Source organism: Urocampus carinirostris, chromosome 20 (genome assembly GCF_059441175.1).
Source record: "Urocampus carinirostris isolate Australia breed hairy pipefish chromosome 20, RoL_Ucar_1.0, whole genome shotgun sequence".
Classification (NCBI taxonomy): Eukaryota; Metazoa; Chordata; class Actinopteri; order Syngnathiformes; family Syngnathidae; genus Urocampus; species Urocampus carinirostris.
The window spans coordinates 1,465,739-1,479,798 of NC_142368.1; the positions used below are offsets into that span (position 1 = coordinate 1,465,739).

Below are 14,060 nucleotides of genomic sequence, written 5' to 3' on the forward strand. Positions count from 1 at the left end.
CTCTATCTGCACATGAACACTTTAGAGTATGTGTAACAATGAACCTCATATTCTGTTGAATAAGAATTGACTTTATTGTTATTGATCACAACGTAGTGAAACAATGCTTAGAACAAAATCAGAAGTGGGATTACAGGATGAACACGTCAGAAATGACTATAGATAATTAAAAATGAGATACAAAGAATATTAGGATGGATAAGCAACACTTACCCCATAAGCAGAGTTCTTGCGGATCTTTAAAGTCTTAAAAGGCATTACATTCATTATTTTAAAAACAAGGCCTTAATTGGTATTAAATTATTGAATTTACCATGCCTTAAAAAATAGGAACCCTTTAGACTCACCTTTGTTGTACATGCGTTAGAGAATTAGTGCGTTAATAAAAAACAATGACGTGAGCAGCAACATTTGCCACAATAAGAAAAATCAAATAAAATATTTTTTACACATAGACCAGGTATTTTTCCTCAGTCTTGTATGGTTTGAACAAATTTATTGACACTAATAACAGAAAACAATTTTGACAATCTCAACAGCTCAGTCTTGTGTGCTCGTTCCAGTTGGCAATAGGTCTGTGGAAGAAAACGTACTTAATGGCAATTCAGATTAATAAAAAAATTTTGCCCCTCTCTTTTCAGGCTATATGACGCAGGTAGCGGAAAAGATGACTAGTATCAGTGACGTGGCTCTCTGTACTACTGGTATGTATTTAAATCAGGATGTCTTGGAAAGAAAGCCTTGCTCAATGCTGACAATTCTAGCACAGCATCTTACAGTATTTATATTCAGTCAGCAATGTGTTTGTACCTTTAGATGACAATAGATTATACAAGGTTATTGATTTTATTGAGGAGCATTTAAAAAAAAGTGTTAACTTTGGGGAGCATTTTTTCCCCTACAGGTTAATCCCTGGGAACACAAAAACAGGGGTGTCATTAAACTTTAAAAATATTATTGTTCGTCTGTTTTTTTCCCCTTCAAATTAAAGTTAAATAGAAGTAAAGCTAAAATGAGCAAATTACAAATTTTGCATTAAAAATAGTAGTGGCTTCTTGTTTATTTCCGGCCTTGATATGAGATGTTTCCATTGGTCTAACAGCAAGAGTAATTTCACATATTCAAGTGACCAGAAATCCTCACTTGCAGCCGGAGCGATAATGATTCTTTGTGTAAACATCCGCAGTAGCCCCTGAAGTTGCTAGTGAAGATTCCATGGATATCTACGAGGGCCTGGATTCCTCTCGCTGCAGCAGTTCAGGTAAAAATGACTTTTGGTCTGCTCTTTGATATTTCAAAGTTGATCTCATTGGATTATCATAGTATAAATACTTATACGGAAGTCCAGAATTACATGATGGTATGTCTGGTATTTTTCTACAGAGAAGATGTGTTCAAATACCCTACATCTGAAAGAATCGATGGATCTTTATGAAGAGCTCGTCACAGAAGAACAACGGGACAGACAATCGTCTTTTACCGAGGTGAGATAATTTTGCAATCTTGTTTGCAATTGTTCAGTAGTCAAATGGAGAACGACAGTGCGCAAGCGTTCGATAATTAAATTCACAGCATTATAAACGGTCATTTTTTTGCAAGTTTTCAATAATCAAAATAGAACTACCATGGCGTTAGAAGCATTCTTCGTTTCAAGCAAGCAGAATAAAAACAACTGTAGTGCTTAATTTTGAATAAACATTCCATTATTTTCTTATTAATTAATTATTATCACCAGAACATGACCATGTATCAGACCATGTGATGTTCTTTTCTCAGCAAATGTGCCACAAATGACTTTTTCTTATGTTTCCAGTTGAAATCTCGATTTCAAGCAGCTCAACTTCAAATCAAAGAGTTACACCAAAGACTGGAGCAGATGGAGAAAAAGGTATGTTATTTTTGGTTTGTTATCGTGAAACCACTTGGGTCAAATTTGTCTTGCTGTTAAAGCTTGTACCAAATCGATCATCAAAATGTTCTGCTATTGTTTGTTTGAATAGAACACGGCCTTAGACACCGAGAACAAGTCCCTGAAAAAGAATATATCTGCACTTTTACGGACAGCCAAACAAGAGATTATGAGAAAGGATGGCGAGATTCAAAGGCTGCAAAAGTCGTGAGTGTCACACGAAACACATCATAAAAAGACTCAAATCTCTGCAAATTCAATCTGATACAGCGTAGCCGGATCGTTGTGACATTTAGCAAACATGCAATCAATTGAAATGAATTTTCGGGGGCCGAAATTTTCAAATTAGTGACCTAAAGAAAACATGAAGTCACCTGGATTTAACCAAGATATTTGTCAACAGGTCAGATGGAAGAAATCATCGTCATCCAAGGGAGAAAATTCTTAATGATCCGAACCCCTCAAAGGACATCTCAAGTGAGACTCCGAAATCTACATCGACGAGTTCCTTCCCGTCGTCAAGAACTAGTCATCTTCCCAACGCACTTCATCCAGAACCCAGAAGAGAAAGTCGTAGCCCCCACAACAAGGCCAGTGCCTCCGTCAGCGAGACAACTTCTTCTTGTCCTCGTTCCAAAGGTTCTCCACGTCGACACGGTCTGGTGGCCGATCAACCAAGTGGACAATCTAATAGCAATTCTGCCAGGAGTTCGACTCGCCATCACAGCTCAGATGAACACAAAAACCGAAACCGAGAGAAACCTTTTGATACCGCAGACCAGAAGTCCAGAAGTAGCTCAGCTACCAAGAGAGAAAGTAACTTTGTTGACAAAGAAATATCTCATCAAATGAAGGATGACACCGGGAGAAGGCATGACTCCAGGAAATATAAAAGCAAAGACGGCAAAAGTGGTGACAACCGTCACAGATCAGACAGGAGCAAAAGTCCTTCATTAAGAAAAAGTCATCCGGGTTCCTCGGGTGGCCACGGAGAAAGAAGTCGAGAAAGGAGACACAAAATAACGGACTCAGATTCTCAACTTTCAACCCATCATGGCGTTTCAGCGGAATACAATCGACATCATACGAAAAGCAACCCCGGCGATAAACGTCACGCCTCGCAGACGGAACGTTCGCACTCAAAAGGCCGCAAAACGTCTTCTACAAACCGCCAAGCGGAAAACTCGACCGATTCCACCAAAGAACTGCGACGGGATCGACTTTTAAAAGATGACCGGCGGGACAGACACCGGGAACACAAAGATGGGTACGTTCGGCATCCGAGAAGTTCTGCGGCGGAAGGAATCGGACTCCCTAAAAAACGTCTGTTGGAAGACACCCAACAAAGCGTTCTTAAGGAAAGGCATGACGGTAACGTCGCATCAGCAAAGGAACTTGTGGTGCAAACGAGCCAAAACACAAAACTGTCTTTCATGGAAACCCTCAATCTGACTCTCTCGCCAATTAAACAGCCAGCGGCCGACAATAGCGGCCAAGAAGGACAAACGGTGAGGTTGGAAAATGCTTTGCCAACCGAAGCGAGCTCAACAAAAGTCTCACCTGAGCATCCCGTTGATAAAGAGAAGTTGCCGGTCAAAAAAATCCAGGAAAAAAATACAAGTCACGTTGTTTCGGCGACTGATAATGGTGAAAGCACGCACGTAAAACTAATTCCATCCAGACACTCAAATGAAAGTCGCATATCAAAACCACTAGGTCCTCATACACTCATGGAAAAGGATGGCGAAAACGAGGCGAAGGAAAAATCCAGGCCGCACACAAACAAAGAACGGCACCAGCGGCCAGATGAAACTGCTGACGACGGTCGCAAAGTAGGTCCTTTACAAAAAATCAACAGTCAAAGTAAGAAAAATCCCAGTTGTGTTTTCCCACAGAAAGCGGATTCAAACATTTCCAAAAAAGCTCCACTTGGGGAATCTTCACTAACACCAAATGATGGAATTCTCCTGGAAGACCTCCCCAAGACTAATCCGGGAAGTCAGAAGACCGGACCAGGAGCCAGTCCTCCTTTTTCTCATCTCATAGGCAAGGATGCGCTTTGTGCTCGGGAGGATTTGATGGAGACGGATGCTGTATCCAGTACAATAGGTGTGGAGTTGATTCCTCAAGAGTCGCTTCCTTCACCTGAAGCAATTCGCCATTCGGCGCAGGACAACAGTGGAGCTTCAGGCTGCAGAACTGACCCGAGCACACCAAACTGTGTTGGCGTGTCCAAAGTCAGCAGCACCACAGAAGAAATGTCTCTCCATAAAACAAACTGCGATCTAACTGCCACCCCCAAGAAAAGGACCGCTGCAGCCAAAAATGAAGAAAAAACGACCTGTCTTGCGGAGGCTCCTAGTTGGATGTCCTTCCTTCATGATGAGGACTCCATGATGCGGACTCTGGGCCACCTCAAGAGAATCCCGGATGCCATCAGCCCTTTGAGGAGTCCAGTCCAGCTGGTCAAGACGAGCCGGCACTTTGTTCATGGGAAGCCGGGCCACGTCAAAAGCCTGCACAAAGGTAATGTTGCATGTCATCTGGTTGTGTCACTTTCTATGCTCTTTTCTAACCTGTTGTATTTTCGTTCACATGTGCAGATTTTGCAAAGACGGCTCATGATGACAACGCCCCGAAAATTGCTCTGAACAAAAAGAACAAATACCCGATTTGTCCTGTGAGAGATGACAAGCAGGACTTGGATTACGAATTGTCCGAACTGCCTTCATCACATTCTGGCAGCGAGGCCGAGGAAGGCGCGGTTTCAAGTCGAAGCGAGGAGCCGCGATCGCCATGCGAGACCTCCAAGAGGATTAAGGTGGCAGAAAAACGAAAAAACAAAGAAAATCTATCGCAACAAACGTCTGCATCGAAAGAAAAGACTCCAACGGAAAGCGGATCCTCACAAAGTCCCGCAAACAAGAGCCGTTTTAAAACGGCGTGCCCGCCAGCGGCCGCGGCTTCGTTTTCAACGGTGGAGGAAGTCATGAAGGTGTTTAAATCGGTCCGCTCGGAAATCCGTAAAAAATACATGAAGCTGCACAAAACCTTTCCAAAGAAGAGTTTCTTTGGTGTCATGGAGAATTTTAAGGAGTCATTTGTGGAACTTGTGGATGGAGCGCAATTTAGTCAAATATGCTGTCAAGCCAAGGAGCTAAAATCCAAGCTGAAAACTCTGATTGTGTCCGTGTTCAACAAAGTCGCTGACAATGGCATCGTCAAGCGCATCTTTGACCAGCAAGCTGTGGACCTCAAACATAAGTTGTGGGTCTTTGTTGACAAGCAAGTGGACTTCTTGTTCAAGGATGTCCACGAGACACTCAGGAGCCTGTGCACACCAGCAATAGCCCTGCCCGAACCCGACCTCGCATTGCCGGATTTGAAAAAACAACCTCAAGAAGATTTAAAAAGTACAGAATGTTCCCTGAAGCAAATGAAAGCATTCGTCGCTCCTCATAAAACGGGTCTCGGTAGCAGAGGCAAAGACATAAGAATCACTCCGATGCGAAGTGAAAAAAGCTTCAGTGACGGCAAGGATCTTCCAAGCAACAGTCTTTCTCCTGCAAAGTTTTCCAGTCTTCCGGTGAAACCAACTGCTTCCTCGGTAGCCTGCCAAAGCGCGTCCACGTTAGACAAAAGTGACTTTGAACTACTGACCGAGCAGCAAGCTAGCAGCCTAACTTTCAAACTCGTAAGAGATTCCCAAATGGGAGAAATCTTCAAGTGTCTCCTGCAAGGATCTGACTTACTTGAAAACAGTGTAATTAGCACAGAAAGCACGTCCTGGTCTTTGGGTACTCCAAAGAAGAACGGAGAACGAATTCTCAGCATTACCACTCCAAATAAATCTGAATCTCCATCCAGATTTCTTTCCCCAACCAAATTTGACACACCCAATAAACTCCTTGCTACATGGGCAAGCATTTCACCCCGTTTCAAGGATCAGGTCAGAGCGCCTCCGGCCTTATTTGATGAAAGCTGCCTGCTGGAGCTTCCGTCTGAGACTCAATCCACAATGCAAAGGACTTACTCGATTCTAGCTGAAGATTTGGCGGTTTCCCTCACGATCCCGTCGCCCCTGAAATCCGACAGCCACCTGAGCTTTCTCCAACCCACTGGCGCGCCTGTTTTGTCCACCCCAGACAGCGTCATCAGCGCTCACATCAGCGAGGACGCGCTTCTTGAAGGAGAAGACGCCACCGAGCAAGACATCCACCTGTCCCTCGACACCGACAACTCCAGCTTGGGCTCGAGCAACAGCGCGGCCTCGCAAGCAGCCATCAACACTTTTGTGTTCAAGCCTGAAAGGCCCATGCAGGCCCTGGTCATGGAGAAGTCCAACGACCATTTCATTGTGAAGATACGCCAGAGTAGCTTGCAGATGGATGAGAGTCAAACACCGAAAGAGGATGTGGCAGATCAACAAGGCCAGGTTAAACGTTTGGAAAGTGACACTGGCAATGTGATGCCTTCAAAGTCAGGTCTCTCTGAAATCTCTGAAGATACTCTAATAAGTCACAATGTGCCTAGCGATATTGCGAAAAATGAAGTGCCTCCACGAGCAGACCGTGAGTTGACTACCTCAACAGATCACGCCATTTCTCCAAAGGCAGTTTTGAAATCAACAGCTTCTGAGGAAACTATCATTGAAGGTCACCATCGTTCTCCGGACCAGGACAGAAACGCTCATTCTGACAGTGTTGGAAATGAGAATCTCACATCCCGTGAAGAGAAACCAATTCCTAATCCTTTAGAAACCATTCTTTCTGATTCCCAGATAAGCGAGTGTCCTTCAAAAACTACCGTTACAGGCCTTTGCCAAAGCCCAGAGACGAATCCCACCTGCCAACCGGTGGCAAACGTTTCAGACATGCGCTGTGAACATCCAGGGTCATGCTCAGACAAAAATGCAGCAGAGGCGAGTATCCCCGAGGAAAAAATGAAGGGAGGCCGCAAGAGTAAGAAAAGAAAAAAGCATCATAGGTCGTCTAAAGCCAAGCGCTCAAAGAAGGACACACAGGATGAGAAGAAAGACTCCAAAAGTCACAAGGACCCTACATCTGTTCCACCATCTCCAAATAGTTTGTCTGCCAGGAACGTCATCAAGAAAAAAGGAACCATGGTGATGGCGTGGACCAGGTCAGTACCTGCTTCGTCCCTGGCAGGAATTTACAAATCATGTTTACATAAAGCTATAAATGCGTCATTTGTTTTTGACATTCAAGAGATGAAGATCGAGCCATTCTGGTCGAGCTAAAAACAAAGGGGGCTTCACGCAAAACCTTCGCTGCCTTGTCGGACAAACTGGAGAAACCCTCAGAACAGGTCGGGTTAATTTGTCTTTTTTGGATGACGTTTGGATTACCGTATTTTCCGCACTATAAGGCGCACTTAAAAGTCTTTACTTTTTTCAAAAGCTGACCATGCGCCTTATAATCCAGTGTGCCTTATATATGGATCAATATTAAGTCGCGAAGTCTCGCAACTAAGGCAAGCAACCGCCGACTCGATTTTCCCCCGAAGGCAAAGTAGTCCGCGTTGTATGCTGGGATTTTTATACCGGCGTTTCATTTCCTAACCAATGTGTCAATCATCATTCGAATCAGTCACTATTGGCTAAAGTTATTCGGAGGTAAAGGGGGCGGATCCTTTTTATCGTTTACAGGCTCGCATAGGCTAAAGGGGAGAAACAAAGCCTGCGATTGGCTGAAAAAGATGAACGTGAATCGCACGTTGGGTTGCACTACGGCATAGAGAAAACATTTTTCACTATTCTGTATTTGTAAATATTTGACTCTTCTGGATTTACTACACTCACGGTTGTAAGAAGACCATGGTTACGTATCATTATTGAACGTGATGGCTGCAAGAGAACTTAGGTGAGCTATGCGGCTTTATATTTTCCCGGTATCTTGTTTTAGAACCATCTTGATGTTTCTGCGATGAGTCCATTTTTAAACTCAATTCGATTCAAAGTGTTTATTGTCATATGCACAGTAAAGAACCCCGTTTCCCTGCACAATGAAATTCTTACTTTGCTGTCCACACAGTTGCCAGCAAAAAATAAAATAGAAACTAAGAAATGTTTGGCATTTCTTGAATCCCAAGAGTTTAACCTTCCGAATGATATGTGGAACGACGCATTTGAGAGATTGGTGACACGTATTTGCTTCTTTGCAAGCTTTGGGAATGTTAAGGGGGTAAGGAGTTGGACTGAACTATCTGACTGTTTTGTCCACGTTCCCATTGTAGCGCCTTATAATCCGGTGCGCCTTATAGTGCGGCAAATGCGGTAATTGGAAGCAGAATTGTCACTCAATAATGACTTTTTTCGAATAACTGATTTTCTTGTTTTTTTTGTCTGACAGATTGCTCAAAGATTTCACCAGCTCATGAAACTCTTCAAGAAGCAGGGCAAGGACAAGGCCTGATCACCCAACCTGCTTTTTGTTTCCTGCCACGACTTTTTTTTTTAGCCATTCAGAAACCCACGGCTGCTTTGTCGGCCCCTTTTGACATATCGCAAAATGGGGAAAAAAACGGTGCAATCCTTCAGGAATCTGTTATAAGATTTTTGTCTTTTTTACCTAGTATAAGATTTTGATTTTTTTTTTGGGAAGGACGGGAGAACCGCAATACAGGGCTGACATATTTGACTTATATCAGTGTTTTTGAAACATTTGTACAGTTCTTAGATGGAAATAAAGTTGTATTTATTTTCGTGCCTGTTGACCAATTTGATGTATTGTTACAAGTATGCGCAAACAGTAAGCTATCAACAGGGTTGGGTAGGGTTACTTTAACTGGATTACTTTCAATGACTTTTGGATTACTCCAATACCAAATATGTTAATAAATGACAAAAACTAAATATGAATAAAATGATGACTGACAACACGTGGTAAGCTTTCTCTCCTGGCTTTGATCTCTTTGATCTCCGGCAAAACGAACATCAAATGTGACAAACAAAATGAAAATAAATCCAAACAGCTTGCCAACATCATTTTTGCCGTTCCATGTATTCCGTCACTCCCCAAGCCTGCACAAAATTTAGTAATTTCATTCATATTTGGTTTCTTTTGTCTTTTATTAGCATATTTGCTATTGGAGTAATCCAAAAGTGATTGAAAGTAATCAAGTTAAAGTAACCCTACCCAACCCTGACTATCAAAACAATTGAATATAATGGAAAATCCCCAAAACTACTAATGATCAGGTTAAAAGTCAAAAGTTATGACATCATGGATGGAAATGTGATTAAAAATAAGTCTTGTGACGAGCACAAATTACCGAATGATCGCCTACGCTTTTGTACAAACTCACAAAGGTAATTTGGGGGAAATGAGAATTTCCATTTGAAGTTGCAGGGTCTGTAAATATCGACAGGTCCGTTGTTCCTCTTTCCAGTCTGGTGACCTGTTTAAAGTATCCGAGTGAATCCGACCTCAGGCCATCTCGCACCCCGATGGATCAATGGTAAAGCGGAGACCTAGTTCCCAACAGCTGCACTGGACAAAACATTTCGCTTCCATTTGCGAGAGAACCGCAATGACTGAGCACCCACTTGCCAGGACTTGCGTCTCCGTTTGGAAACCGATCTCCATCGGGATTTGTCGGTTACCTTAAGAATGTAAGGCGTTATGGGGGACTGGAACTTGTTAGGGAGCATTTTGGAGGAAGTCCACATCCACTCTACCATGGTGGGCAAAATTTGGCTGACCATCCTGTTTGTCTTCCGTATGCTGGTCCTGGGCGTGGCGGCAGAGGACGTCTGGGACGACGAACAGAGCGAATTTGTTTGCAACACTGAGCAACCGGGCTGTAAGAACGTTTGCTACGACCAAGCCTTCCCCGTCTCCCTCATCCGCTACTGGGTCCTTCAGATCATCTTTGTGTCCTGCCCCTCGCTGGTGTACATGGGCCACGCTTTGTACCGTTTAAGAAGCCTGGAGAAGGAGCGGCACCGGAGAAAAGCCTGCCTGAAAGCCGAACTGGAGGCCACGGAGCCGGCGCTCGATCACAAGCGAATCGAGCGGGAGCTAAGGAAACTGGAGGAACAGAAAAAAGTCAGGAAAGCTCCCCTCCGTGGCTCCCTGCTGCGAACGTACGTTTGGCATATCCTGACCAGGTCTGTCCTAGAAGTGGTTTTCATGGTAGGTCAATGTGCTCTCCACGGCCTGAGCCTGTCGCCTCTCTTCAAATGTGAGCGCTTGCCTTGCCCCAACAGCGTGGACTGTTTTGTGTCGCGACCGACCGAGAAAAACATCTTCATGATCTTCATGCTGGTAATATCTGGAGTTTCTTTGTTCCTCAACCTTCTGGAGATCTTTCACCTGGGCGTGAAAAAAATCAAACAGGCTTTGTACAGTTACAAATTCGGAGATAACGACAGCGTCTGTAGGTCCAAGAAAAGCTCCGTGGTGCCACAGGTCTGCGTCCTACCAAGTTCATCCCCGCAAAGACTGACGCAACTTCCGCAAACGCTCTGCTCCCTGTTACCCGCTACTTCTCAAGACGGAGAGCTTTTCTCTGTGCAGTCTCACCGATTGGGAGTCCAGGGTCTGCATCTGCTGGCTGCCGAGGGCTCTCGCAATCCGGACCTCGGGGCATCCACCAGTGACGACTCAGACGCACCTCTGAACCCTGGCGAGCCGCCCTTATTGGCCGGCCAAACGGAGAACCCAGTGGCCCGCGGCTATGGACAGCGAGAACAAGGCGTCACCGCCGCCTATAAGGAACTGAGTGACACCAGCGAATCTCCAGACGATCAACGCTTCCCCACAGCCCGGAAAAGCAGTTTCATGTCCAGAGGAATGTCCGACGGGAGGCAAGACAGTCCATCGGACAGCAGTCTGTATTCCATCAACGCCACAGGCGCCGAAGGACCCGACTTTGACAAAGAACAGAGTCTGGCATTGACTCCACCGCCTCAAACTAGTGGGAGAAGAATGTCCATGGTGAGAAACATTATACACTGTAAATTCTCATACCCAATTTATATTCACAACGCAGATGTTGGCGGGGTCAAACCTGCAGGTGTCACCAACGCCGAACAAAGCAAGCTAGCAAATTTCATTTTGGCAAAAATAAAACAATTTTTATACCCAGGATTTAGGATCAGAAAAACAAAAGCAGTCTTGGTGAGCCACAGTGGCGTGAAATAGAATCGGCCTGGCGAAATTTGAAAAAGGCAGTTCGACTCTGATTGCCAGAACACAATAAAGCTTTTAAACTATGAATTCATGATGAACTAGAGCAGGGGTGTCAAACTCATTTCAACTCAGGGGCCACGCGATGAAACAAACATTCTGTCGGGGGCCAGACTAGTAGATTCAAGAGAAAAGAAAAAAGAGGGATAAAGAAAAAGAGAGAGCGTGAGAAACAAAAGATAAAAAGTCATGAGAGAGAGAGAGAGAGAGAGAGAAAATGGGTGAAAAGGGGTGGAAGAGAGAGAGAGAGTGGGATAAAAGGGGTGGAAGAGAGAGAGAGAGAGAGAGGGAGAAAAGGGGTGGAAGAGAGAGAGTGGGAGAAAAGGGGTGGAAGAGAGAGAGAGAGTGGGAGAAAAGGGGTGGAAGAGAAAGAGTGGGAGAAAAGGGGTGGAAGAAAGAGGGACAGAGAGAGAGAGAGAGTGGGAGAAAAAAGGGGTGGAAGAGAGAGAGAGAGTGGGAGAAAAGGGGTGGAAGAGAGAGAGAGTGGGAGAAAAGGGGTGGAAGAGAGAGAGAGAGTGGGAGAAAAGGGGTGGAAGAGAGAGAGAGGGAAAAAAGGGGTGGAAGAGAGAGAGAGAGGGAGAAAAGGGGTGGAAGAGAGAGAGAGTGGGAGAAAAAGGGTGGAAGAGAGAGGGACAGAGAGAGAGAGAGAATGGGAGAAAAAGGGGTGGAAGAGAGAGAGAGAGTGGGAGAAAAAAGGGTGGAAGAGAGAGAGAGAGAGAGAGAAAAATAAATACAAGTACAGTGTCTCTGTTCAAGGCACCTGGCTTCGGCAACATCAAGTTGACATATTCCAACCTGCAGCTTGTTTTCCTCTTGCGCTTCTTTGAGTGTTGTCTGACAGGATTCAATCCCTTAGCGGGCCTGATCTGGCCCGCGGGCCGCCTCTTTGACACCTGTGAACTAGAGGTTTAATAGCTTTAATGTTTTTCTGTTTTTGTTGCTTATTTCAGACCATGTTGCTGGAACTCTCCTCAATCATGAAAAAGTGAATTTGGAAATCCAAGTCTTTGTGGAACAGGACTCGGAGCCCTCCCACTGGCATTTAATGTCAATTTTAGTGGGAGAAGGAATTAGCTTTTCATGTGTTTTGCATCCATTCAACATCAACACCAATGTCAACTAGAAATCAACAAGATGGCGCCCGTCAACTGGACCCTAAAAGGACACACCGCATCGAGTCCACAGCATTAGATTGCACTTTTTTTAAACCAAGATTGGAAAGTAAGAAAATGGCCGGAATCATGAATTTGATTCAAAGGGTGCTGGAAGGATTCGTTGGAATAGGGTCATCAATACAGGGCCTTGGGCAGCCGTCAAGAACCGAATAAGGAGGTATTGGACTGACCCGTTTCAGAAAGAACTCAACACTCGGGCAGTGTTATGATGTCATCGGGCTTTCACAGAAAACAACCTGATGACGGAAACGTGTCAAAATGTGGATTTACAACATTGCTGTGCATGTTTATTTCATTCCGGGAAAATACCCCAAAGGAAGTTTAACCCAAAAAGCTGCAATACACTGCCAATTACAATAAAGCTGACAAGTTTTCTGCAATTTATTTACAATACTCTCCAAATGTGACAGCATTCCAATATTCTATTGACAAGAAGCACATGACATTATTTTTTTAATAGAAACACAAAACTACAAAAATGAAAATCAGTTCAATTCCAAATTATTTCATGAAAACTTTCCTAGTAAATAACTGTCCATATCAGGGGAGTAAAAACCGGATCAAAAGACAAAGACCTGGGAAAGGCCTGACTTATTTCACAGGTAGATCAGGTTGCAAAAAACTGGCACAGGTGACATGGTGGTCGTGTCATTTTTTTCGTTAGCTAGCACAAGAAGACGCCTTGTCGGCACAGTGAGTTGAGTGTAAGCGTCCGAAGAAAAGTTGAGTTACCCCAGAGGTCTCCAACCATTTTCAAGCCGAGAGCTATTTTTTGTTACTAATTAGCGCAAATAGAACACAGTTTGATATGTATTTCTAATATAACTTCTGTTTTTAGTAGGTTTATTATTGGAAGTAAGGTTAGACTCAGCCAACCACTAAAATAAATAAATAAGCCATCCGTTATTTTTCCCGCTTATCCGGGGTCGGGTCGCGGGGGCAGCAGCCTTAAAAGGGAAGCCAAGACGTCCCTATCCCCAGCCACCTCCTCCGGCTCATCCGACAGGATCCCGAGGCGTTCCCAAGCCAACCGAGAGACTTAGTCTCTCCAGCTTGTCCTGGGTCGCCCGTGGGGCCTCCTGCTGGTGGGACATGCCCGGGACACCTCCCGAGGGAGGCGTCCAGGAGGCATCCTTATCAGATGCCCAAGCCACCTCAACTGGCTCCTCTCAATGCTTCTCACCTTATCTCTAAGGGAAAACCAGACACCCTACGGAGGAAACTCATTTCGGCCACTTGTATCCGGGATCGTGTTGTTTCGGTCATAACCCAGGCCAGCCGAGAGAAATAGTCTCTCCAGCGTGTCATGGGTCGCCCCCGGGGCCTCCTGCCAGTGGGACATGCCCAGAACACCTCCCGAGGGAGGCGTCCAGGAGGCATCCTTATCAGATGCCCAAGCCACCTCAACTGGCTCCTCTCAATGCTTCTCACCTTATCTCTAAGGGAAAACCCAGACACCCTACGGAGGAACCTCATTTCGGCCACTTGTATCCGGGATCGTGTTGTTTCGGTCATAACCCAGGCCAGCCGAGAGAAATAGTCTCTCCAGCGTGTCCTGGGTCGCCCCCGGGGCTTCCTGCCGGTGGGACATGCCCGGAACACCCCACGAGGGAGGCGTCCAGGAGGCATCCTTATCAGATGCCTGAGACACCTCAACTGGCTCTTCTCAATGCGGAGGAGCAGCGGCTCTACACAAAGTCCCTCCCGGATTACTGAGCTTCTCACTTTATCTCTAAGGGAAAACCCAAACACCCGACGGAGGAA

The 14,060-nt window shown here is 45.0% G+C and overlaps 2 protein-coding genes across 2 annotated transcripts; both read left to right on the top strand.

The window, feature by feature from the left end:
• Positions 1-647: 647 nt before the first annotated feature.
• Positions 648-8,638, top strand: casp8ap2 (caspase 8 associated protein 2). The gene is made up of 9 exons (XM_088325425.1): positions 648-704; positions 1,187-1,261; positions 1,384-1,484; positions 1,814-1,888; positions 2,001-2,116; positions 2,313-4,435; positions 4,513-7,051; positions 7,138-7,237; positions 8,281-8,638. The coding sequence occupies exons 1-9, from the start codon at positions 668-670 to the stop codon at positions 8,341-8,343; spliced, it is 5,229 nt and encodes a 1,742-aa protein (XP_088181551.1). The 5' UTR covers positions 648-667; the 3' UTR covers positions 8,344-8,638.
• An 805-nt stretch (positions 8,639-9,443) lies between these two features.
• Positions 9,444-12,734, top strand: gja10b (gap junction protein alpha 10 b). The gene is made up of 2 exons (XM_088325571.1): positions 9,444-10,869; positions 12,072-12,734. The coding sequence occupies exons 1-2, from the start codon at positions 9,553-9,555 to the stop codon at positions 12,108-12,110; spliced, it is 1,356 nt and encodes a 451-aa protein (XP_088181697.1). The 5' UTR covers positions 9,444-9,552; the 3' UTR covers positions 12,111-12,734.
• Positions 12,735-14,060: the final 1,326 nt, after the last annotated feature.

Coding starts and splice junctions, on each gene's coding strand:
- gja10b (XM_088325571.1), top strand. CDS start 9,553: ATGGGGGACTGGAACTTGTTAGGGAGCATTTTGGAGGAAGTCCACATC. Junction 10,870..12,071: donor GTGGGAGAAGAATGTCCATG/GTGAGAAACATT, acceptor TGCTTATTTCAG/ACCATGTTGCTGGAACTCTC.
- casp8ap2 (XM_088325425.1), top strand. CDS start 668: ATGACTAGTATCAGTGACGTGGCTCTCTGTACTACTG. Junction 1,889..2,000: donor TGGAGCAGATGGAGAAAAAG/GTATGTTATTTT, acceptor TTGTTTGAATAG/AACACGGCCTTAGACACCGA. Junction 2,117..2,312: donor ATTCAAAGGCTGCAAAAGTC/GTGAGTGTCACA, acceptor ATTTGTCAACAG/GTCAGATGGAAGAAATCATC.